Below are 25,287 nucleotides of genomic sequence, written 5' to 3'. Positions count from 1 at the left end.
TTAAATGTAATATAATATTTTAAAAAGTATATTATTTAATATATACTACTTTGATTTCAAATTAATATATTTTATTATTAATTTTCATGATAAAGAATACACAAAATTAAAATGGTAAGATGAAAATTTTAATGTAAATATAAGATAACAATACGATAGATAACATAATAATTTAAATACAACATAAAATACAATAATAACATAATAATTAATTCGCGATGAAATAAGAATCATGTCAAAAAGATGTTGAACAAGAATTTGGAGTTTTGCAATTATTGCAAGTTCGTCACATTTTCGGAGAAAGAAAGTGCTACATGATATAATGACTATATATATTATACTACACAACGTGATAATTGAGGATGAACCTGATCCTAATGCAACAAGTTGTTGTAGAGGCTACAACGACAAAAATGGTGTTAGATGAAAATCTCCGATTTGAACAATTTTTAGCTAGATATAATAAAATTAAGGACAAAAATGATTATTTAGAACTCCGTAATGCAATAATAGAGTACGTATGTGAGCAACGTAATAATTTCAAAAATTGAGTGATTATGTAATGTTTATGTAATCATATTTCAATTTTATTTGAATTTGTTCATTAATTTATATTATATAATATTTTCGTGGAATTTATGGTATTTCATTTTTTGAATAAAATATAATAATTAAATATAGAAATTGAAAAAAATAAATTTTTGTATCATATGAGAATTATATGAAGTAATTATTGGGAGAATAATAAATAATTTATTTCATGAAATAAGAAAATAAGAATGAAATAGAAATAATAATATAATATTAATGAAAGAGAAAAGATTCTTTTTAGAGAGTAACATAAAGAATTGGGTTAGAGTTGGTTGTCTGAAAAAATAGAAAACTCTATATCTGGAGAGTAAAATAGAGTGTAGGGTTGGAGATGCCCTCAAAGAGAATCTCTACCGTAAACAATTTTATTTCTTGAGCTCAGTGTTTTTTATACACTATATTACTCTCTCTGTTTTAAAAGAATGATCTAGTTTGACTTGAAATAGAGTTTAAGAAAAGACAAAAGACTTTTTAATCATGTGGTTCTACATTAAAGTTATGTCAAATGTACCAAAATGCCCTTTAATCTTGTGGTCTTAAACATGCCACGTGGAAAGTCAAAGTTAAAGTGTTGCCAAAAAAAAGAAAGATGTCATTCTTTTTTAAATAGACTAAAAAGGAAATAGGGTCATTCTTTTTTAAACGGAGAAAATGATTTTTTTTTTTAAATGTGATAAACTCCTCAATTAAGCAAATATTATTATCATATTTTCTAATAATTTTATACTAGATTCCAAGTTAGATATAACTATATATACATTTTTTTTCTATCAGATTCGCTGAATAGAGAGGGAAACGAGTGCGAACAAGAGAGAGGTGATCTAGTGAGATTTGTCAATGTATTTCAAATACATACCAATCACATTAGATATATGTATTTGATGCGATTTACATGTATCGGGGATACCGTATGCACGAGTGAGATAGAAGAGTACGAGCAAAAAGGAGGGAGGCGAACAAAATTTATTAATGTAATCCAGATACATTTTTATCCACTTGAATACAATGTATTGTAATAAATTACACTTAATTTTGACCACATGTATCTCGACGCATCAAAATCTGATAAAATTATTGCAAACTAGCATATATCTAAGTAATTAAATTTTAAACTAGTGAGATTTATACAAGTTGCCCTAGAAAAAACTGTCTTGGACTGTTACAGTAAAGTTGTGGTTAAAATATTGTAATATATGAAAGAGATTATATAGCTCAAAATTGTATATACCGACATAGCTCACATTAGTGATCTGTTATATTGTGATATATTTGATGGACACCACAGAAGAGATCTTTTAGTGCATAACTAATGAATATGACATCAACTATTGGTGTAATATGGTCATTGTCCAAGTGGAAGAATGTTAAACTTTTTATTATTTTTATGTGTGACCCAATTAGTATAAAATTCATAACTAATATTCAATGAAAAACAAATCTGATCTATTGGACTAGTTACTTGATGGGCGCAACAAATTAATTCACGATTAGAGTTGTCAAAAAAGGATGGCCCGGCCCAGCCCAAGCCTTATGATCGAAGGAATTCAAAGAGCTAGGGCGGGCCTTTCCTTCATTTGGAAAAGCCTGAAAATGTTTAACCCAACCCAACCTTAAAATGATCAAGGGCTGAGGCGGTTCAGCCCTCCTTTTTTTTCATTTTTTTCTTTTCAAACTTATAGTTCTGTAACATCAAGAAAGTGATAATATTTTCAAATTAAATATGGCAAACAATGATTTTGTTTCAATAAACTGACGAAAAAATCTAGTGTAATTAGCATCTACCCGCATACCAAATATGCGAGCGAGACAAAGAGTTACAAGCAAGATGGGAGGGAGGCGAGGATGCAAGATTTGTCTATGTATCCTTGATACATGCAAATTTACTTGGATAGAGTGTATCTAGAAGAAATTAACCTAATTTGAATCCATATATTTCAAGAAATATGTAACTGGACGTATCAAAATTTAATAAGATTCATAATATTATAACATAACGTGTATTTAAGTAATTAAATCATATATAGCTGAGATTATTGTAACTTATACTTAAATAAAAAGTTTTGGGTTATGGGCCAACCCCGGCCCGACCTCGATCAAGCCTCAATGGCCAAGGGCTTATATGGGCCAGTCTTATAAGCCCTAGTTTTAAATGGTTTGAATAATTATATCCCATCCCTACCCCAATAATGGGTTGAGTTGGGCCGGTCCTACCAGCTAAGTCCGTTTTGATGGCTTTGATCATTACCTCTATAAATTGATTTTTCCTCTATCTATTAGGGTTACATCAAAATTCTCTACACTTTTTCTTCACCAACAGTCGTGGTAAGCTAAGGCAGGATTATGACAGAATTAAACAGTTCGCTCCTCTATGTGATAATTTCTTTCACAGCAGGTGTGTTTTCTATAACATTTTCTCTGTAAGATTATTATATTTAAAGTTCTAGATACACGCTAAACTTAGATTTGCAGGAATAAAATAAACATTCAATAAAAAATAATTTAACTAATTTTGTTGAAATTATGATAAATAAATGACTATAATTTGTTCTACAATTTATTGAACCAGATTTAAGTTATGAGTTTTTTTTACCGTAAAAAAAGCATGGATGATAATGATACATCAATTAAGATTATTGTCAAGTTAAGGAATTTCTTAAATATGAATAGGTATTTAGTAAGTCGAAAAATTTATAGCACCAAATTATTAATAAAAAAAATTTAATCACTCAATTAATTTTTTTTCTTCATATTTCACTAATTATAAAAATTACAAATGAAGTAATTATTTTTTCTTTTATACATAACTCTTTTCTTAAATATTGTACTATTTACTTTTAGGATGAATCTTATTTTGTCAAGACTTTCCTAAATGGAGAATTTTAAACATAATAACTAATCAACTCGTTCAAATTTTTATTTTCACTTTTTCTTTAAATTTATTGATGTCACAATTCAAATCATCATGTTTAATGTCTACACTAATTGTTCAATGGAAAAATCAAATCTTAAAAGATCAAGCATACTAAGACTATGCTCGAATAATCAAGTACTAAGACAAAATAAATAATAAATAAATAAAAAATGTAAAAACCTAAATTATTAAGAAGGCTAATATTGTTGAATGGGAGAAACAACTTCATGAACATAATCAACCAACAGAAGACAATGATAACAATATCGGAGAGAAGAATGATAGCGATCCAAAAATTTAATTTTGATTAAATATTTATTGTTGAGACAATAGTAATTTTATATTTATTATCAACAATATTTTATATTTCATATCGTTTATCTATCCTTATTATTATGTTATTTGTTTTATTGATATGTTGAAGTTATTGTGATTTCTTGAAAAAATTGTCTTATTGTTGTTCATTCAATATTGTTATGTTAGACAATTTATAAAGTTCATCTTTTTTTTTTTTGGTCATATATATCCTCCCTTCCATTTTCTCTTTAACTTGAATAACTTTAAATTAATTTTATTCTATAAAAGTATTAATGGAGACATTCTGATTATTTATAGAGTTAATGAAATTTTTTGTTGGTTAAGAACTCGCTACCATAAAAAATATCTATCATAAGTGTGCATGTCAAGTTCCGGATAGTAGAATAACTATAATTTTTTTGATTTTTAAAGTCCATATAAAAAAACTATGTCTTATTATAGTTATTCTACTATCCATGAAAAATTATGAAAAAAGAACTAGGCATACACACTTATAATATATATTTTTATTTTTTATAATGACGAGTTTTCAATCAATAAAAAAATTTCAGTAATTCTATAAATAATCAGTATGTCCCAATTAGTATTTTTATAGAATAAAATTAATTTAAAGTTATTCAAGCTAAAGAGAAAGAGGAAGGTATGATATATACGATAGAAAAAAATAAATTCAAACAACATTCTAAATTGTACACATAGCAACATTGAATGAACAACAATAAGACAATTTTTTCAAGAAACCAAAATAACTTCAACATAACAATAAAACAAACAACATGATAATAACGATAGATAAACGATATGAAATATAAAATAACGTTGAAAATAAATATAAAATTACTATTGTCTCAGCAATAAATGCTTAATCAAAATTAAATTTTGGGACTGCTATCATTCTTCTCTCTAACATTGTTATCATTGCCTTCTATTAGTTGATCACGTTCATGAAGTTTCTTCTGCCATTCAGTAACTTTAGTCTTTTTAAAAAACTTGATAATTTATTAAATTTTATGATTTGTTGAAATTTTGAAAATTTATTTTTCAGGTTTGTGGGAATGTTATTTTAAAATTATAGTCAAAATTTAAAGTTATTCAATGAAGATTTAACCCATCGGGAATTAAATTTCGTAGGAAAGTAAACTCAATTTTCCCACAATTTTGTATACTTGTGTTAAAGGGTGTATACACAATTATATATGTTTATACAAGATCGATACATTATTCCATATAAGCAAAATATACTATTGTATAGTATTGTAATACCACGTGTATAAACATAGTTGCATAAAACAATTAGCTACGCGGGTATAAGCTAAAAATCTAACTACCATGGATTTTATATTTTATGAACTGTATGTTTTTTTTTTTAAATAATAAAAAACCATGTTTATAAAAAAGAATCTCTATCATAATCATTTTTATTTCTTAAGCTCATTGTTTTTCATGCACAACATATTAAATTAAAACAAAACAACAGAAACTTCTCTATGCAAACATTCTTATCATATTTATTAATAATGTTATACTAGATTGCAAGTTAAATGTAACTAGATACATATCTTTTTCCTATCAGATACACTGAATAGAGAGGGAGACAAGTGGGAACATGAGAGAGGCGAGCTAGTGAGATTTGTTTATGTATTTCAAATACATGTGAATCACATAAGATGTATGTATTTGGTTCGATTCACATGTATATGGGATACCGAATACACAAGTGAGATAGGAGAGTGACGAGCAAAAGGGAGGGAGGCAAGCGAAATTTAATTAATGTATTCCAGATACATTTTTACCCACTTGGATGCAATGTATAGATAACAAATTACACTTAATTTTGACCATATATATCCTGACATACATGTATCTGGACGCATCAAATTTTGATAAAATTTGAAATATTGCAAACTGTAAAAGAACTAACTAAATGTGTACAAGTTCCCTAATAATACTAGCTGTAATTGTACACTATTAAAGGTGTAAATATGTTTAGGTGGTTAGTTAGTTAGTTAGAATGTGTCAGTAAATTAGTTAGAGGATATTAGTCATAGCATGTGATTATATAAAGCAATGTATGTAGCATTGGAGTATTATCAACAAAAATTTTCTCTTCTTCCTCATTACTTCTCTGTTTCTCTCAAACACTCTTCAATGGTATCAGAGCAATACGAGCTTGGATTTGAACTATTCTTACACAATCGGTAAAGAATTTCATTGTTTATTAGCCAATTGTACTTCCTCTTTGTTCGATTTCATGGATGTTCAAGGAGTTGTTTCAGGACCTTCCATATCTGCTCTTACTTTTGATCATCTTCATCCTCTGTATCTGTATCCATCAAATTCACATGATCATTGAATGTTGGGATCTTACTTACTGGAAGTGATAACTATACCTTATGGAGTAAGGCTATGGAGTTAGCTTTGCTGGGGAAGAATAATGTTGGATTTATCAATGGAACAGTGAAGAATACGCAATTCACAGGGGATTTGACTCGACTTTGGGATCGATTTAATGCAATAGTTATTTCGTGGATATTGTGCAATGTAAGTAAGATCTTCACAGTGGAGTTTTTTATTGTTCAGATTCACACTTGATTCGGGAAGATCTTAAGGAGAGGTTTAATAAGGTAATAGCTCTTGTATTTTTCAGTTACATAAGGAAATTTTTACTCTTGTTCAAGGTGTTTCATCTGTATCACTGTATTACTCTAGACTGAAGGATTCGTGGGATGAGTATGATTGTATAATGCCTCCTCCAGCTTGTACATATTCTAGATCTAAGGAATTTTTCGAGCAATCACAGCATAAGAGAATGTTGCAATTTCTTATGGGGCGTAACGACAATTATAGTCAGGCTAGAAGACAAATCTTGTTAATGCCACAACTTTCTAGCATCAATCAAGCTTATGCTATGGTTAATCAAGATGAAAGTCAAAGAATGGTAGCCGGATCAAGTAGAATAATGTCTGATATGGTTCCTACTGCAATGTTTACTTCTAAGTCTGGCCCTAGCAGTCATAAACATAGAAGACCTTATAATCCTAATGCTTTTTGTGATTTCTGCAATATAAAAGGTCACATGAGGACTAATTGTAACAAACTACTGAATGTGATTTCTGTCACAAAACTGGTCATTTAAGGGTAACTGTTATAAACAGATTGGATATCCAACTGATTACAAAGGTAAAAGAGATACAATTGTTGCTAAAAATTCTACTTATCATGCAGGGCATGTATCTCAACAGTATCAATATGATAAATCAGAGCCAATTTAATCATCTCATAATCAGATGCAATTTACATATCCTCAGATGCAGTCATTATATCATGATCAGATGCAAATGCAATTTCCATATATTCCTCCTTCACAACATAATGAATCTCAGCAGCATGTGCCTATGCCTTTATTCACACCATTGCAACATCAGAAACTACTCAAAATGCTTAATCAAACTAAACTTGATGGCATAAGTGGCACTGCTAATATGAAAGGTAATCATTTGCCTTCAGGTGCTTCTTTGAAGTGGATTATAGACACTGGTGCATCCCATCATATATTAAGAGACCATACATGTTTATATAATTCAGTTTTGATAGAGAATACAGGTCAAGTTCAGTTGCCAACTGGTACTTCTGCTAATGTTTCACATAGTGGAGATTGTCACATAGGAGGAGGTGATGTTCTTAGAAGAGTGTTATGTGTACCAGCTTTCAAATTCAATCTTATGTCAGTATCTCAAGTGACAAAAGATTTGAATTGATGTGTCACATTTTTTCAAAATTGTTGTGTTTTTCAGGACCTAGGATCTAGGAAGGTGAGAGTGATTGGTGAAGAGAAAGATGGACTTTACACTTTTTACTCTCAGCATGGTCAGTATAGTCACAAGGTATCACAATCACACCAATGCGTGACAACCATTCAGGGTATTAAGGTCAATGCAAATATTTAGGATCAAAGGCTGGGACATTTTCTCATGGGTGTCATCAGAAAAATTTCAACATTTCACAAGTTTGGTAACAAGTTTACTTTACATAAGTGTGCTATTAGTCCTTTTTCTAGGCAGACAAGATTATCTTTTCCACACAGTACTAGTAGTTCTACTTGTATTTTTCAGCTTCTACATATGGATGTTTGGGGTCCCTGTAGAGTTGAAACATATGATGGTTTGAGACATTTTTTGACTATTGTTGACGACTATTCTAGATGGACTTGGACTTTCTCAATGAGACTTAAATCTGATCTTGTTAGTTTTTTGAAATAATTTATTGTTGAAATAGAAACTCAATTTGATAAAAGGATCAAAAGGATAAGATCTAATAATGGTATTGAATTTTTCAATTCTAACTGTCATGATTTATTCAAACTTCATGGCATCATTCATGAGAGTTCTTATCCATATACACTTCAACAAAACGGGATGGTGGAAAGGAGACATACACACATTCTAGAAACTGCAAGGGCTATCAAATTTCAAGCTGGTTTTCCTGATAAATTTTGGGGTTTATGTATTCATGCTGCTACTCATGTATTAAACAGAATTTCTTGTACAACATTGGGAAATGTATCATCTTTTGAGAAACTATATTGAACATCTCCTTCTTTAGATCACATAAGAGTTATTGGATGCTTGTGTTTTGCCACCAATCTTACCACACATGATAAGTTTAGTCCAAGGGCAATAAGAGTTGTTTTGATGGGATATTGTACAACTCAAAAAGGGTACAAACTATATGATTTGGAAAACAAAAAATTCTTCATCAGCAGAGATGTGATATTTTTGGAAAAAGTTTTTCCTTTCCATGACAACACTCCTCAACAAACACAACAACTAAACTCACCTGACATGTTTGCTTATGATGCCATAGTTGCAGATTCTACATCTTCAGTTACTTGTCAAGACAATGAGTGTATATCTTCTTCTCAGAATTGTGAGAATTGTGAAATTGATTCACCTGATAATTCAATTTCATATGACACTCCTTCATCACCTGTGAGGAAATCAAGCAGAAGTTCTAGACCTCGTGTTTGGCACAAAAATTATGCAATCAAAGTTGGTTCCAAGAAGTGTAACTATTCTATTGCCTCAGTTTTAGACTATACAGGATTATCACCTACATATCAGAGTTTTGTCTCAAAATTTTTTGTTGAAACTGAACCATCAAACTATTCAGAGGCAGTACAAGATCCTAGATGGGTAGCTACTATGAAGAATGAGATCAAGGCACTAGAAGATAATGGGACATGGGAATTGGTGACATTGGCCAAGAATAAAAAGGTCATAGAGTGTAAATGAGTGTACAAGATCAAATATAATGCAGATGGAAGTGTGGAGAGGTTCAAGGCTAGACTAGTTGCTAAGGGGTACAATTAAAAGGAAGGTTTTGATTATCAAAAGACTTTTTCTCCAGTGGTGAAAATGGCAACTATGAGGTCTGTTGTTTCTATTGCAGCTGCAAATCATTGGACATTACATCAGATGGATATATATAATGCTTTTTTACAAGAAGATTTGTATGAAGAAGTATATATGACACCCCCTGATGGTCTTAATAGAAAAGTTGGCAGTGATCAAGCATGTAGATTGTTGAAATCTCTCTATGGTCTTAAACAGAATTCGAGACAGTGGAACATTTAACTAACCACTACCTTGATTGATTCAGGCTTCATATAGAGCAATAGAGACTATTCTTTGTTTACTAAGAGGAAGGAAAACAAATTGATAGCTGATTAGTTTGTGTAGATGATTTACTGATAACAGGAAGTGATTCCAATATGATTCATGAAACTAAGACAACATTGCATCATGCATTCAAGATTAAATATTTAGGAGAACTAAGGTACTTCCTTGGGTTGGAGTTTGCTTGAAGTGAAACTAAGATACTCATACATCAAAGGAAGTACACTTTGGAGTTATTAGCTGATATGGGGCTATCAGGTGCTAAGCCAGTGTCAACACCTATGGAACTGAATCTAAAACTCACCTCTACAGAGTATGATGATCACATAAATTCTACATATGTTGATACACTTCTTGAGGATCCTACAAGTTATCAATGATTGATTGGAAGGCTATTGTATCTCACAACCACTAGATCAGACATATCATATGCAGTTCAGTGTCTAAGTCAATTTATGCATGCACCAAAAGCTTCACATATGAATTAAGCACTCAGATTGGTCAGATATTTGAAGACAGAACCAAGTTTGGGAATTCTAATGTCATCAACTGAAGGAAATAATTTACAGGTGTTTTGCAATACTGATTGGTGTTCATGTATCAACAGTAAGAAGTCAATCACTGATACTTAATCAAAAATGGAGAATCTCTTATTTCATGGAAGTCGAAAAAACAGGTTATAGTCTCCAGAAGTTCAGCTAAGGCTGAGTACAGAGCCATAGCCTCAATTGTTGCAGAGGTTGTTTGGACTGTTGGTTTGTTTCAGGAATTAGGGGTTGCTATTTCTCCACCAGTACCTATTTATTCAGACAGTACTTCATCATTACAAATTGCAACCAATCCTGTGTTTCATGAAAGAACGAAATACATAAATATTGATTGCACTTTATCAGCGAAAAGATTCAAGATGGACTGCTTATCACTGCCTATCCACCATCCTCAGAACAGCCTGAGGATATCCTTACTAAAGCACTTGGGGAAGGCCTCACACGTATCTAATGTCCAAGCTAAGGATGAAGAACATCTTCATAGCTCCTAGCTTGATGGGGGCTGTAAAAGAACTAACTAAATGTGTACAAGTACCCTAATAATACTAGCTGTAATTGTACACTATTAAAGGTGTAAATATATTTACTTAGTTAGTTAGTTAGAATGTTTCAGTAAATTAGTTAGAGGATATTAGTCATAACATGTAATTATATAAAGCAATGTATGTAGCATTGGAGTACTATTCAACAAAAATTTTCTCTTCTTCCTCATTACTTCTTTGTTCCTCTCAAACACTCTTCAATGGAGTTTTTACTCTTTTAATTCATATTCTTAACACAAACTAGCGAGTAGCGTATATCCAAGTAATTAAATATTAAACTAGTGAGATTTCTGTAAGTTGTCCTAGAAAAAACTGTCTTAGACTGTCAGAGTAAAGTTATGGTTAAAATATTGTAGTGCATGAAAGAGATTATTTAGCTCAAAATTATGTATACCAACATAGATCACATTAGTGATCTGTTATATTGTGCTATATTTGATGGACACCATAGAAGAAATTTTTTAGTGCATATTTAATGAATATGTCATCAACTATTAGTGTAAATATGATCATTGGTCCAAGTTTCAGAATGTTAAATTTTTTATTCTTTTTATGTGTGACCCAATTAGTATAAAATCTATAACTAAGATTCAATGAAAAACAAATCCCATCTATTGGACTAGTTATTTGATGAGCGCATTAGACTAAATCACGATTAGAGCTGTCAAAAAGAATCGGTCTGGTCCAACCCAACTCTAGCCTCACGAGTCAAGGAATTCAAAGGGCTAGAGCGGGCCGACCCTTCATTTGAAATGTCGTGAAAAAGTTCAACCCAACCAACCTTAGAAAAAACGAGGGCTGAGGCGGTCCAATCCTTCATTTTTCATTTTTTTTTCTTTTCAAATTTTTAGTACTATAACATCAAGAAAGTGAGAATATTTTCAAATCAATTATGACAAACAATGACGTTGTTTCAATATAATAACAAAAAAATCTAGTGTAATTAATGTGTATCTCGCATACCAGATACGCGAGCCAGACAAAAGAGTGACACACAACATGGAAGGGAGGCGAGGATGCGAGATTTGTCTATGTATCCTTGATACATGCGAATCTACTTGGATAGAGTAAATATACAACAAATTAAATTAACCTAATTTGAGTCCATATATTCCTAGATACATGTATTTGGACGTATCAAAATTTAATAAGATCAATAATATTACAATGTAACGTGTATTTAAGTAATTAGATTACATACTACTGAGATTATTGTATGTTATACTTAAATAAAAGGTTTTGGACTATGGGTCGACCTCGATCAAGCCTCAAGGGCCAAGGGTTTATATGGGTTAAGCTTATAAAGCCTAGTTTAAATGGGTTGAAAAATTCTATCCCAACCCTACTTCAATAATGGGTTGAGTTGGGCTGGTCCCACGAGTTAAGCCCGTTTTGACGACTCTGATCACGACCTCTATAAATTGGTCATCCTCTACCTATTAGGGTTACATCACAATACTCTACACTTTTTCTTCACTGGCGGTCGTGGTAAGCTAAGGCAAGATTACGACAAAGAATTAAAAATCAATACGCTGCTCTATGTGATAATTTCTTTCACTTCAGGTATGTTTTCTAAACAGCTTCTCTGCAAGATTGTCATGTTCAAAGTTCTAGATATACACTAAACTTAGATTTGCAGGAATAAAATAACCATTCAATAAGAAATAATTTAACTAATTTTGTTGAAATTATGATAAATAAATAACTCTAATTTGTTTTTATAATTTATTGAACCAAGTTTAAATTATGAGTTTTTTTACTGTAAAAAAAACATGGATGATAATAATATATCAATAAAGATTATTGTCAAGTTAAGGAATTTCTTAAAGACGAATAAGTATTTAGTAAGTCGAAAAGTTTATAGCACCAAATTGTAAATTAAAAAGTTAAATCACTCAATTATTATTTTTCTTCACATTTCACTGATTATAGAAATTATTAATGATTTTTTTCTTTTATATATAAGTCTTTTCTAAATATTGTACTGTTCACTTCTAGAATGAATCTTATTTTGTCTAAGACTTTCCTAAATGGAGAATTTTAAACATAATAACTAATCAATATCAAATCGTTCAAATTTGTATTTTTACTTTTTGTTTATTAATGTCACCATTCAAATCATGTTTGATGTCTACACTAATTGTTTGATGGAAAAATCAAATCTTAGAAACTTATTGTTTAATAGAAAAATCAAATCTTAGAATAAGACTATGCTCGAATCATCAAGTACTAAGACAAAATACATAATAAATTTTAAAAATGTAAAAATCTAATTTATTAGAAAGACATTTGCATTATATATATTGATTATTAACATAGACATTTATATTTGTATATACATGTTAAAGAATCGTTAATTTTGTCTATCTAGTCATAACCCCACAAGGACCGTGGGCTTCTATGTACTATATTGACGTGGTACTCGATTCAACACAAATAACCACTCATTCGTAAGTTCAATCATATTCGAATCACTCTTCATCATATTCTCTATGTATTCTTATCAGATTATCTTAGTATGCTCTTTGCTTAGTTATATACTAGGAAACACAACAAATTCAATATAAATTATAAATGCACATCATAAAACATAAGTGATAAAGAACAGTATCAACAATTCACAACTTATTCATTCAAATATAATCATTTTCACAAATAGCAATTACATAATATGTCTAAAGACTAACCAACATGTTTTTTTAGGCTCACATCATATACAAGGAACTAATTAAAGTCTTAACTCCAAGTAAATTAATATTTACTTCAATTGAAGGACTTGAATCACACAAGCTAATATGTAAGAACTTTTTTTTTTCTTTCAAAACTCAAAATGTTCAAAGTCTAAAACAACAAATATATGAGCATTTAATCACCTACTCTTCAAATAAATGTCTAGACATTTAATCCCACTTAATTCTACCATTTATCAAGATCTATTCATTATATAAAGTTATTTCATAATTCGTGAATTTTCTACTCCATTAACTTTTTCAAAGTAATTTCTATGTCGAAGAAACTATTTTTATGAAATTATTAAATTAAAATAAACATTTAAAATCAATTTTATCCCAAGGAACATAAATAATCAATTTATAACTAAAAATACATGCTAATTACACCAACCCACGTGAATTCCACAAGAATTCACTAAATTCCAATTTATAATTTTACCATTAAGATCACCTCATTCGATTCTAGAATGAAATCGAATTACTCAATCGAAGGATCAACGGAGAAAACTAACCTCAAGGAAGAAAATAGCCCTAGTCCTTCAAAATTTGCCTACTAGGGTTTCTAGTCCAAATATTCTTTAGTTATTAGAAAATTTTTTAGAAAACTGACTTACATTTTATCTGCGCCATCCTTTACAACAATTTCATTATTTGGTCTATTTTCGCTATAACGATCTGACTGTAGGAAAGTCCTATCGCCTATAACTCGATCCCACTATAATTGTAGATCGAAACAAAAATAAAGCACATAGATATTAAAAATTTAAGGATGTAACAAATAACAAAAATAAAAGTTTAAGGACTAAAGTTTTACCTAACTCAAAACATGAAGGACCATTAGGGTAATTATGGGAGTATAAAGTTGGATGGGCGGTGGGGTAATTAAATTAAATTATCCACCTTGTTGTTTAAATTGTTGCCTTGTCATTTCTATCCACTTCCTCTTTGCCAGCTGGATTCCCCTTTCAACCTCACGTGTCAACTTCTATGGGCCCGCCCGGCCCGGCCCGGTCAAAAAATATATTATTTTTAGAATTGATGAAATTATCACATGGATTTTTATTTTTTTGGAATAGTTATTAATATGATTGAAGATAAGACAATGATTTGTACATTTTTACCGTGAGTACGTTTGTTAAATAATTGCTCATTCATATGCATACACATCCTCAAAATTTAGATTTTTTACTAAGATTTATAATTATAATCGTTTGATTAGAAATAAGTTATTTCATTATATAAATGAAATAATTAACTCCATCACTAAGATATGATAATTTAGGTCTGCTTAAGAGCCTTGTTTCGCTCAGCTTAAAAGCTGGTCAAACTGACTTAAAAGCTGTTGTTTGACTTATTTAGTTGTTTAACAATACTCAAAATAACTTATTTTAAGTTAAAAAAAATTTATTTTAAGCCAAAAGTTAAAAGCTGGGGTAGGGGTGCTTTTTTTTTTTTTAGCTTATAAGCTGTTTTAAGTTGACCACATTTTTATCTTTTTGCCCTTAATATTTTTATACAATCTCCAAATAACCCTAGCATCTCTTTCTTCCATTTTTCCCTTTTCACGTTTGGCATAGCAACTTCAGCACTTTTATCCAAACACATAACTGCTTATTTTAAAAATAAGTTTCAACATTTTTAAAAGTACTTTTCTAAAGCTGCTTTTATTAAGTCCATCCAGACGGACCCTAACAATAAAACTATCCTGCATTTTATTCATGAGATTATCATATTTTATAGTTCATGTTAAAAGACTCATTATATTATCACCAGCTTAAATAGAACTAAAAGAAATTATAATTAAAGGTCAATAAATTAATAAAAACATGAGATGATTGAGTCAATTCAGGGTCCGATAACCATTGTGGAGAAATAAATGGTGAAATTGTCCTAACCGTTGGATCTTTGGTGATAAAAGATGGGGAAAGTTGGGTTTTTTTTTTTGGCTAGTTAGATTTAAGGAGAGGCAAAGAAAGAAGAAGAAACCAAAAGAAAAATAAAAGAATTGTTTGTGTGTCTATCCGAGTTGGACTCTCGTTGTTCCACCTCACACACACAGGTTTTCCTCTTTTCTTTTTTAGCTTCTTTATTTCTAATATCAGTTTACCCACATATAAACTACTGAAAATCTATAGTTTATACTATTTTTTTTAAGATTTGCACAATTTGATTCTCTTTAATTTTACTCAACGTCCGTCTCTCTGTATTTCTGTTCTAATTTAAGCTTCATGATTGAAATTCATGTGTAATTGAACTATTTGGGGTTGGGGTGGAGGGTTTAAGGGAACTTTTCGTAACTTTCTTTCAGTTTAGATTCAAACAAGTTTATATTTGATCGTGATTTTTTTTAAAAATATTTTATTGATATTCACTTAGTTTTCAAATATATAAAAAGGATTTCATGTCCAACTTATATTGTTTTGGTATGGAAAAGCGAAAAGTATCGTATAAATTGAGACATAGATGGTAATTATTAAAGAGTGAACATTCAATAATAATAGTGATATTAAGGAAGAACAAATAATTAGTTTAGAGTAAATATTCAATTATCATATCATGTCTTGAATTTCAAGTTACTTGTGATGTTTACCAATTGTAATCATTTAGGTAACCTAGTATAGTTATTTTGACGGTGTCATTATTATTTATGCAAGATGAACTCCTTTGTTTGTGCTTTGACTTTGAGGTATTATTCATTTGTTGACAAAAGAAACTTAAAATTTTCTGAGTGAAATTATTCAATCTCAAACTGTTGTAATTCGAGTTTGCCGTGTGAGGTATTTCCTCTCTTTGTTAGGGAGTAGTCAAGAGAAGACTAGATTGGAATTAGTTTTATAGGTGAAGAGAGTGTCTTTAGTTGGAAATGGAAATTAAGAAGGATTTTTAAGCATTTAACACATCATATGATGGATCATAACCAAGTTTATGATTCCCACTGGAAGCAATATTGTTTACTGGGAAATGACACAGTTGAATTTGTAATGAGGTCAAGGACACGCATCTTGAATTAACTCGTTAAGTTTGGCTATTACCAGTTAAATATGTTCGCTAAGAATTAATTGGAAGTTGTTAGGGAAGTAATAGAGTCGTATGAAGCAATAGAGCCTCGATGAGATGGGTTTGCGCTGGATCCTGGTGAGGTTAGAGTGTTCATGATATTGGATTCAGGGACCTTTATGTATAGTAATGCTTGAGAGCTTGGACTTAGGAGAATTTGAAAGCTTGGAGCATACAATTACGTTAAAACTGATATTTATAGGTAAAAAAGGTAAGACATCATCCAATAGAAAAGCTCCACTTGAGCACTAAAGTACTATGCCCAATAGCCGATTCCACGTGGAAATACCGTTGGCTGTGCCAACTATTATCCCTCTGCAGCTGGATAATGTACAAACATATCTGGTGTATCTGTCCTTTTTCCAAGTCATCATGACACGAGTTCCCATTTTCTTTTCCAATGGTGCTCATTTTATGGTCTCGGTAACAAGTCGAGGTTTGAGCTTCACCAAACACATCTCTAGACCAACCATTCCATTAAAAAGCCTTCGTGAACATCATTTTTACATCAAATGTGTTCACTCCTCGTCCTGCGACGTGCACAAGCTATTCTTTTACCCAATACAAATATGTGTCGTGGTTAAATTATCAGGCATTAGGATCAGTTCAGAGTACCAAACTGGAAAATTTTGGTGACATATGGAGCCAAAGGCGGATTTACCTATATGGTTACAGGTTCGGCATGGCCCAGTAACTTTAACCCAGACCTTGTATTTGTGCTAAAAAGAATATAATTGATATGTTATCTGTCCATAATTCACAAGCAAAAAAGGGTGTGTTAAAAAGTGAGAATCTAAGAAAGTGTACAAGACGCATTAATCATGAGATCTTCTTCTCATATGCTTATTGTTAAGTTGCATCAATAATTAAAATGCTAATGAGCTATCAGTAGCTTTCGACAGCAGACTCCATTACAAAGCATTTACGGCTCAAAATTTCATGGGTGCACTCTATACTCCCCCTTTAAAGTTGCGGTCTGTGATTTGGACGTAATATTCATTCTCGTTATCTAGTTTTGATTATTATTATTATCATCATTATTAAACTTATTTCAACATTGAATCATGTTATTTAGCAGATAATTCTTTCAATCTTCTTTCATAATACTGAACGCGTGTATGGTAACTGATATTGTCCTGCCATTTTACTTTGTCATGTTCAGTTATGCATATTTTCATATATTAGACTAGAATAAACATCTTTTTTTTTTGAGTAAGAAGTTAACTGTTCTACTTTTTTAAGTGGACAGTGTGTTGCAGATGCTTGTGGGTTAGTAATTTTAAATTCTCCCTGAGCTGAAAACGTGTTGTTATTGCCTTGATTTGAAATCTAATATTTACTTGCAAGAACAAGAAAATAATTGATGAATTGTTGGTTGTAAGAAACGAAATACTATGGTTAGAGTGGCTTTTTATTAATATAAATAAATGGGAGAGAGTTCAAAATCCCAATCTGAAATTTGTTTTTGACTCGAGCAGTTAGCAGAAATGTTCTTTCTACTTTTGTTTCTTGATGTAGAGGATACTTGGAAATGCTGCAAATATGCGCTGTCAATATTATGTGCTGGATCAACTTTTATTTTTTGCTGTGGTTAGTGAGCCTGTGTTGCTAGACTATAATTGCCTCCTTGATATATATATAGACACACACATTCACACGCGCATCTGGTATTGTCCTTTTTCAGTCTCCTTGAAGGTTCTATTTTACGTTTTTGTGGTTTATAATCTTTGGTATATACAACAGAGAGGAATATATGACCAGCTTCTTTCATAGGTAGCAAGAAAAAGTCCTCGCCGCAACTTTATATTGAATATAATTTGTACAACGTTAATTTCCATTCATGTCATAACGATGGTTCTGTAGTCTTAAAACTGTTCAGTCATTCCGTATGACAATATCTGAAGTTCTTCTATTCCCATAATTTCTCCTACTTCAGGTACATCTTGCTTTTAAATGAGCACTTGATCTTCTGAAGTAATCAAACAAACGCTGACACTTGACTATTGATTCGACACCTAATGGGAGCTGGGGAAGAGAGCACCCCTGCAAAGCCTTCGAAAGTTACTTCGACTCAGGTCATTTTCCATTTATTTTTTTTCCATACGTCTACCCGCAATAAGTGCTTATATAAGTTTTTAGTGTTGCTCTCTTTTAAACTCTCTGTATTGTGGCTCGCTATTCACGAGTTCTCTATTTGTTTGATTTTCAGGAAACACAAGCAACACCTTCATATCCTGATTGGTCTTCTATGCAGGTTGGTGATGAATTTTATTGTGATTAATCATTGTCAGGTTCTACGTATCAATATTCTTCATAATATAAGATGATGAATGTTTTAATCTTAAGCACTAACTTTCCTGTTTAGGCTTATTATGGTGCTGGAGCTACACCTCCCTTCTTTCCCTCAACTGTTGCTTCTCCCACTCCCCACCCGTACATGTGGGGAGCCCAGGTGGTTATTTTTGCATTCACTAATTAACGTACTCCTTTTTTGCGGCACATTGCAACTTTTTTACCATATGAAGTATAAAGCTGAGAACATTTTAATGTACTAACTCTTTATTGCTTGATGTTTCAGCATCCGCTTATGCCTCCTTATGGAGCCCCAGTCCCATATCCTGCTTTATATCCTCCTGCTGGAGTTTATGCTCATCCTAATATGCCTATGGTAATTAATCCTTTTGGTTACTATCAATTTGGAAGCTGATGAAAGAGAGTCACCTGCGTATAGTTTTTCTGTAAATAAATTTCTTTAAAAGCCTCTATTTACTAATTTTTTATGCCCTTTCGGCAGACTCCAAACACACTGCAGGCAAATCCAGAATCAGATAGTAAGGCACCAGATGGTAAGGACCAGAATACAAGCAAAAAATTGAAGGGATGTTCAGGTGGCAAGGCAGGAGAAAGTGGGAAAGCGGCCTCAGGTTCTGGAAATGATGGTGGTGCCACAAGAAGGTATTTTGATGTGGATTTGGTGTTCAAATTTGTATCTAGACTCCTATTTTAATCTTACTTTCCATCAATTGATCAATTTTTGGATGTGGTCTTTTGTGCATCTGACTTACTATATTCTCTTGAATAGTGCTGAAAGCGGAAGTGAAGGTTCATCAGACGAAAATGATGAAAATGATAACCATGTATGCTTTCTGATTAACTCAAGAATGTCATAGCTTACTTGAGTATACTGCTGTTGTGTCGGTTCCCTATCAATTGCTAGCTAAGACTAACATTTCTTGTTTTATCATTATAGGAATTTTCTGCTGACAAAAATAGAAGCTTTGATCTAATGCTTGCTAATGGTAACTTGTTTCACTTGTCTGCTTCTTGATTATGCCTTATTCGTTTTATTTAATTGGTCTGTAATTTTCAATTAGGAGCCAATGCTCAGACCAATCCTGCAACAGGGAATCCAGTCGCTATGCCCGCACCTAATCTGAATATTGGGATGGATTTGTGGAACGCACCTTCTGGCGGTCCCGGAATGATCAAAATGCGATCAAATCAATCTGGTGTCTCGCCAGCTCCTGGGATGGGACGTGAATGGATTCAGGTAGTTTTGTTTTCTGCTGTTTATTGAATTTTATGAAACAAATGAATGCAGAGTTGATCATGCTACTTTGTGTGCTTTGGTGATACTGCCAATTTCTTGTCATAATTATTCCTCTAACCACCTGTGGAGTAAAAAGCACAAAATGTACTTACTCTTCTTCTTGCCAGATGGTCATTAGGGATATTTGAAGATTGTGTTCAATAAGACTCATTGTTTCTGGTGTATCTTGACATTCAGAATTCATTTTCATTGAACAAAATGTTAAATTGTGAGAAAATGTGACATGTGTTGATAATAAGGAAATACATGACAAACCTATTTATAGGCATCTTACATGTAACCACGGAGACTATTTAACAAAACTGATGGTTCAGGAAACTAAGATATTGCAACTGAGATAGAGAAAGAACCAAACCGTGAACGAGATATGAAGAGGAGCTTAGGTTTGGGTTTTTATTCTTCTGGTGTTTTGGTTGGTCCTGAAATAGTTGATGGCTAGTTAACTGATCAAAAGTGCTTTCAGCAGTTATACTAGTGAAACATATACTAATATTCTTCAGAACTTCAATGAAACAATCAGTTCGTTCTTTATGTGGAAAATTTCCAGTTTGTAGGATCAAATTTGCCAAAATATATGCTCTTAAATTGAAAAAAAGGGCAGCCCATTGCACTAAAGCTCATGCTATGCGTGGGTCCAGAAAAGGGCCAAACCACAAGGGTATATTGTACAGTGCCTTACCCCACATTTCAACTAGAGATCGTTTCCACGGCTTAAACCCGTAACATCCTGGTCGACAACAACTTTACCATTTACTCTAAGGCTCCCCTTCATGCTCTTAAATTAAATTAAAAAAAAAAAAAACTATAACCTGAATAAGGTTTAAGGCTTGAAATTTGGTCGCATGAAAACTGAACTTGGTTTCAAATTCCTTACGTCAATAATTCTTTAGTATGGTTCCATATTTTCGAAGCTATATATCTTTGTGTCTTTACCCTTTAGGGTGGCCCAGTGGTTTGGGCTTGGGACCCCCAGGTTGGAAGTCTCAAGTTGGAAATCCGTTGCCAACAAAAGTAAGGGATTTGCCTTTTGGGTTGAGCTCGTCGCACAGGACTTGCTTAGTGTGGGTTACTCTCTTGTGTGGTTTGTGAGCTATTGCATAGGAGCGGGGTTTTTACCCTATGTGCATCCAAAGGATAGCGGTTGCGACCTTGTCATAAAAAAATAAAAATATCTTCGTGTCTTTACGTTATGCTAGATTGAGATTCAGAGCTATTTGATGTATCTAAAGTAAACTTTTTGGGAATCTAAAGGAATTTCTACACATTTTAAAATGTGATCATTGTTGTTGTTATTGTTCTTTGTTTCTCAATATGTATATTGTATACTGTCAATAATGAGATTGTACCCTTACAAAAATCATCACTGTATTTCTTTTTGTTGATAAGTACTTTACAACCCTTCTTAATAGGATGAACGTGAACTTAAAAGGCAAAAGAGAAAGCAGTCTAATAGAGAATCAGCTCGGAGGTCGAGATTACGCAAGCAGGTATGAGTTACTTCTTACAGATACTCTGTTTCTCTTCCATGTATAGAAACTGATGGGTCTAACTTACAGAGAAAATAATTGATGGTTGTGCATCTAAGTTAAACCTTAGAAGATCACTCTGTTATACACTATCATAGAACATTACATTATGCTCTATAAAATTGTAGCATCATTGTTTTTTAACTTACCATAACCTCGCGCATGAAGTTCTCCCCAGCTAATGTCAATGTAGCTGAAGGGAGTTGGTGTATAACATTATATATGTACCCATCTCTTTGCATGTCTGTAATTTCTTCTTTGAACTCGGGACTTACGACTCACCAAAGGAGCAACTGTACAACTTCTGAAAGATTATCCAAAATAATGTTACCAATGAAATTACACATGTAGAATATTTTTCAACTAATTTGATAATTACATTAAGAGTCGTAGTAATACCAAAAGTGAACCATTACAAAGTCAACTAGGTGATGACTACCTATTTTCAGAAAATAAAAACAAACAGTGTCATGACTTTATAACTAGCCAAGAGACTGTTTACACTTTCTATAGCAGCTATCAGTACTTAATCAATACACGAAAAAACCAGTAATGGAAACTGTAATACTCCAGCAGTTTTGCATGAACTGGCCTCAAGACATGGCATTAATCGCGAGCAATGTAATGTGCCACCTTTTGAACTCTCTCCCTGAATATGAATGTGGACTGCAATTTCTCTGAATACCCTCTCTGCTTGGAACATGGCCTTCTGGAATTGAATCCCATTTCAGCGGCGGGCTTACTTTTTTTTTCTTTTTAATTAATATTGAATTCATGTCATTGTCCTCATCATCCTTGTTAGAACAAGAAACTCACTTTATGGGAGGGGAAGGTCATATTTAGGAAAACTTGACCAGAATTCCTCCACCACGTATAGACTGATCTAAAGAATCGAGACTTGATTCGATATTTATAGTTGCTTTGAATCATCATATCATTTCATGTATCATATTCATTCATTACGAAAATAACAGTATAAAGCTGAGTTACTATAATATCGCGGAACTTGATTTACTTCAAATATATTTTGTACAAAAATGTAAATGCACATTCTAATTTTTTTTTAAAAAAAATCAGTTAGAAGAAGGCAGATGTAAAAATTGGCATCCTAATAAATGTTAATAATAACTCCCATGAATGTGATTAATTGTAAAGATTTTTCCTTGATATATGAATCGAAATACCTGCATATGAGAAAGCCTTTGATCATATGTGATGTTGCATTTCCCTTTTTATGCTTAGCAATAATTACTTTACAATCATCGCTCTTTTTATTTTTTACTTTTTTAATGTTTATGTATTTGAGTCGAAGAAAGTTTCATATGATTGTTGTGCATTTGGGTTGGTCATGTTGTTATTCATTAGATGCTTTAAAATTAGTTTTTATTTTTGTGCATTTATTAATTTCCAGGGTAAATATTTTATTGTATGCATATATCTGTATATGTTCGAATATGTATCTATCTTTAAATTAAAGTATTGTATATATTACTAAAATAACATCAAGTTTGCATGATTTATTAACCTCAACAGGTAACCCTTCATGCAAAATGAGATTTGTAATTTTGAAATAAGATAGTTTTTAACAGGTAAAAGTGACTTGATAATGTAAAATGATTTTGCACCATGTGTTAAACTCATTTGTACTTATCAAGTAAAAACACACACATAGGTTGAATACATAGAACAACCCCTTAAACTCGCCAAACTTAGTTCCAAATTGAAGAAAAGATAACACAAATGCATATAACTAAACATAGCAATTTGAGGGAGAAACTCACCTATTGCTGCTGAGTCTAGAAATTAGAAGTTCCCAAAAATGAAAAAACGAAACAAAGGAGAAGAATTTGGTAGCACCAATGAATGATGGTAATAGCATATACATATAATATATGAGTTTCACTGTGCTGCATCATTTTTTGGTATCAGATCTTGATTTTCTGCTTCATAGCTCTTGTAAGTTCTCTTGGCCTCAAGTTACATATAAATCACCCAGCCTAATTAAGTAGGCATTTGGACAAATATTTTGGTGGTTGAAGTTGAAACATAAGAGTATTTGAAGCTGAAGTTGAAAAAGTGTATTTTGAAGTAGAGTTTTAAGTATTCTTACCCAACTTTCCAAATAAAAAATAAATAAATATTGTGTCAAATACCATTAACACCCCGAATCATTAGTTTTGGCGGGCGTAATTGCAGCAAATATGTGATTGGTGTTAATACACTGTGAGTAACTAGCCTTCCAGCTAAAAGGAGAAAAACGGTTCTCTGAAGTGTGATAGTTGGATACTATTTTCTTCATGCCAATCTCATCCGGATTCAATCATATAGGGATGGAAGGTGCACTCAAAATGAAGGACTTGTTTAATTTTTGCGAACATTTTTTGGAAAGAACAGCTGACCATTGTCATTGTGGACTGTAGTTTGTCCAACAGATTGTTTACTAAACTGAGAAGCAAGATTTTTCATAGAATCAACTGATGGTGGATGACTCGCCTTATCGGTTGACTAAATTTTAAGCCATTGGAAGTCTGTTCTTTCCCTCTGATGTGCAATCTAATACCTGGACAGGAGAGAGAGAATGGGATCTGAACTGTAAATCTGATTAAAAATTGGTCCGATAAAATACTGTGAACAGACAACATTGATAGGTCCATCTTGAGATTACCTGGAATGTGAGTTTTTTGATAGTCGTGTTGTTTTATGATTATCTTCTGCAGGCTGAGTGTGAAGAGCTACAACATAAGGTAGAGACATTGAGCAATGAGAATCATGGACTCAAAGAGGAGTTGCGAAAGGTCTCTGAGGAATGTGAGAAGCTTACCTCGGAGAATAATTCAATAAAGGTAAAAACTACTTGAGCATCTCTTCCCTTCTCCCGACTGTATTCGTGTATGGTTATCTCATTTGCCCTCACTTCTAAGTAAATTCTACAGTATCTATCCTTTATCCTCTTTACCCCGGGCTTTTAGTTTTTTATCTTGTACTTGCACGCGATTGTTGATACAATATCAAAAAAAACTGGTACTGCTGGTGTTTCTTTTTCTCTTTATGTTGTTCTTTTTATCCGTCTAAGCAATACGAGAAAGATGGAAATACTGACTCCTACTGGGACCTGATTCTGAAACAGGATGAGTTGACGAGGTTGTATGGGCCAGAGGCTGTGTCCAAGCTAGAGAGTAATGCCAACGCCATGCGTCTTCAGTCCAATGTTGAGGAAGCTAAGAGTTGAGGACAAGCCATGACAGAGTAACTTATTTTGGTTAAAATGCTCAAAAATCTCTTACTGCCCGTGGGAAATCTATAGCTTTTACCGTGCGTTAGAAGTAGAAATCTCTGCTTTTCTACTAATTTATGTCCTTTTTAACCCTTTTGAGTGAAATTTATAACATTAATTCTTGGATTTTTAACCCAGGTTTGAATCTTAATCTATGACAACAACTGAATAGCTTGATCTTAGACCATTTAGTTTTCTGGTGACTTAGATTGTATTCTATCTTTGCTTAGTTTGTTATGTTTTCAAAAGTTGGGAAATATTTTGCATCCAAAATATCTCCTTGTTGGCCAATTGTACTGAGGACTTTATGGATTTCTTTTTTGGAAGACAAGGAATGAGTGGAAACTATTGTTGATATTGTCTGTCATAGTTTGAGTTCTTTCAACGAGATTTTCTTAGCTTGTCAAATTCTTTCCCCTTCACCAGTAAAGTATCTTATAAGTAATATCTTCCGAGTATTGTTCTATTTTTCCGAACCCTTGAAGATGAAGATTGACTATAGT

General features: G+C 32.2%; 2 protein-coding genes across 10 annotated transcripts; both read left to right on the top strand.

Moving 5' to 3' along the window:
* Positions 1 to 6,226: 6,226 nt before the first annotated feature.
* Positions 6,227 to 10,534, top strand: LOC138342154 (uncharacterized). Its single transcript, XM_069294349.1, has 6 exons — positions 6,227 to 6,361; positions 6,468 to 6,947; positions 7,129 to 7,518; positions 7,615 to 7,687; positions 8,423 to 9,093; positions 10,172 to 10,534. Exons 1-6 carry the CDS (start codon positions 6,227 to 6,229, stop codon positions 10,532 to 10,534), a joined length of 2,112 nt encoding a protein of 703 aa, XP_069150450.1.
* A 4,563-nt stretch (positions 10,535 to 15,097) lies between these two features.
* On the top strand, positions 15,098 to 25,151 carry GBF12 (G-box binding protein). Of its 9 annotated transcripts, NM_001329546.1 has the most exon segments (13): positions 15,225 to 15,372; positions 15,711 to 15,783; positions 18,311 to 18,449; positions 18,584 to 18,628; positions 18,740 to 18,826; positions 18,953 to 19,042; positions 19,169 to 19,329; positions 19,457 to 19,511; positions 19,625 to 19,673; positions 19,749 to 19,924; positions 21,394 to 21,471; positions 24,228 to 24,353; positions 24,638 to 25,151. In NM_001329546.1, coding segments are annotated over 11 exon segments (1,026 nt in total). In that variant the 5' UTR covers positions 15,225 to 15,372; positions 15,711 to 15,783; positions 18,311 to 18,392; the 3' UTR covers positions 24,740 to 25,151.
* The last annotated feature ends 136 nt before the right edge of the window (positions 25,152 to 25,287 follow it).

The sequence above is a fragment of the Solanum lycopersicum genome, chromosome 2 (assembly GCF_036512215.1).
Source record: "Solanum lycopersicum chromosome 2, SLM_r2.1".
NCBI classification, from domain to species: Eukaryota; Viridiplantae; Streptophyta; class Magnoliopsida; order Solanales; family Solanaceae; genus Solanum; species Solanum lycopersicum.
This window is presented reverse-complemented; position numbering and strand designations above follow the sequence as displayed.

Bases quoted from the DNA above. Each gene is read 5' to 3' on its own strand.
- LOC138342154 (XM_069294349.1), top strand. From the start codon at position 6,227: ATGGAGTTAGCTTTGCTGGGGAAGAATAATGTTGGATTTATCAATGGA. The intron at 6,362-6,467 runs GTAAGTAAGATC...TGTATTTTTCAG, and splicing joins TTTCGTGGATATTGTGCAAT to TTACATAAGGAAATTTTTAC. The intron at 9,094-10,171 runs GTCATAGAGTGT...TCGAAAAAACAG, and splicing joins CATTGGCCAAGAATAAAAAG to GTTATAGTCTCCAGAAGTTC.
- GBF12 (XM_069293145.1), top strand. From the start codon at position 18,393: ATGGGAGCTGGGGAAGAGAGCACCCCTGCAAAGCCTTCGAAAGTTACT. The intron at 18,629-18,739 runs GTTGGTGATGAA...TTTCCTGTTTAG, and splicing joins CTGATTGGTCTTCTATGCAG to GCTTATTATGGTGCTGGAGC. The intron at 21,472-24,227 runs GTATGAGTTACT...TATCTTCTGCAG, and splicing joins GGTCGAGATTACGCAAGCAG to GCTGAGTGTGAAGAGCTACA.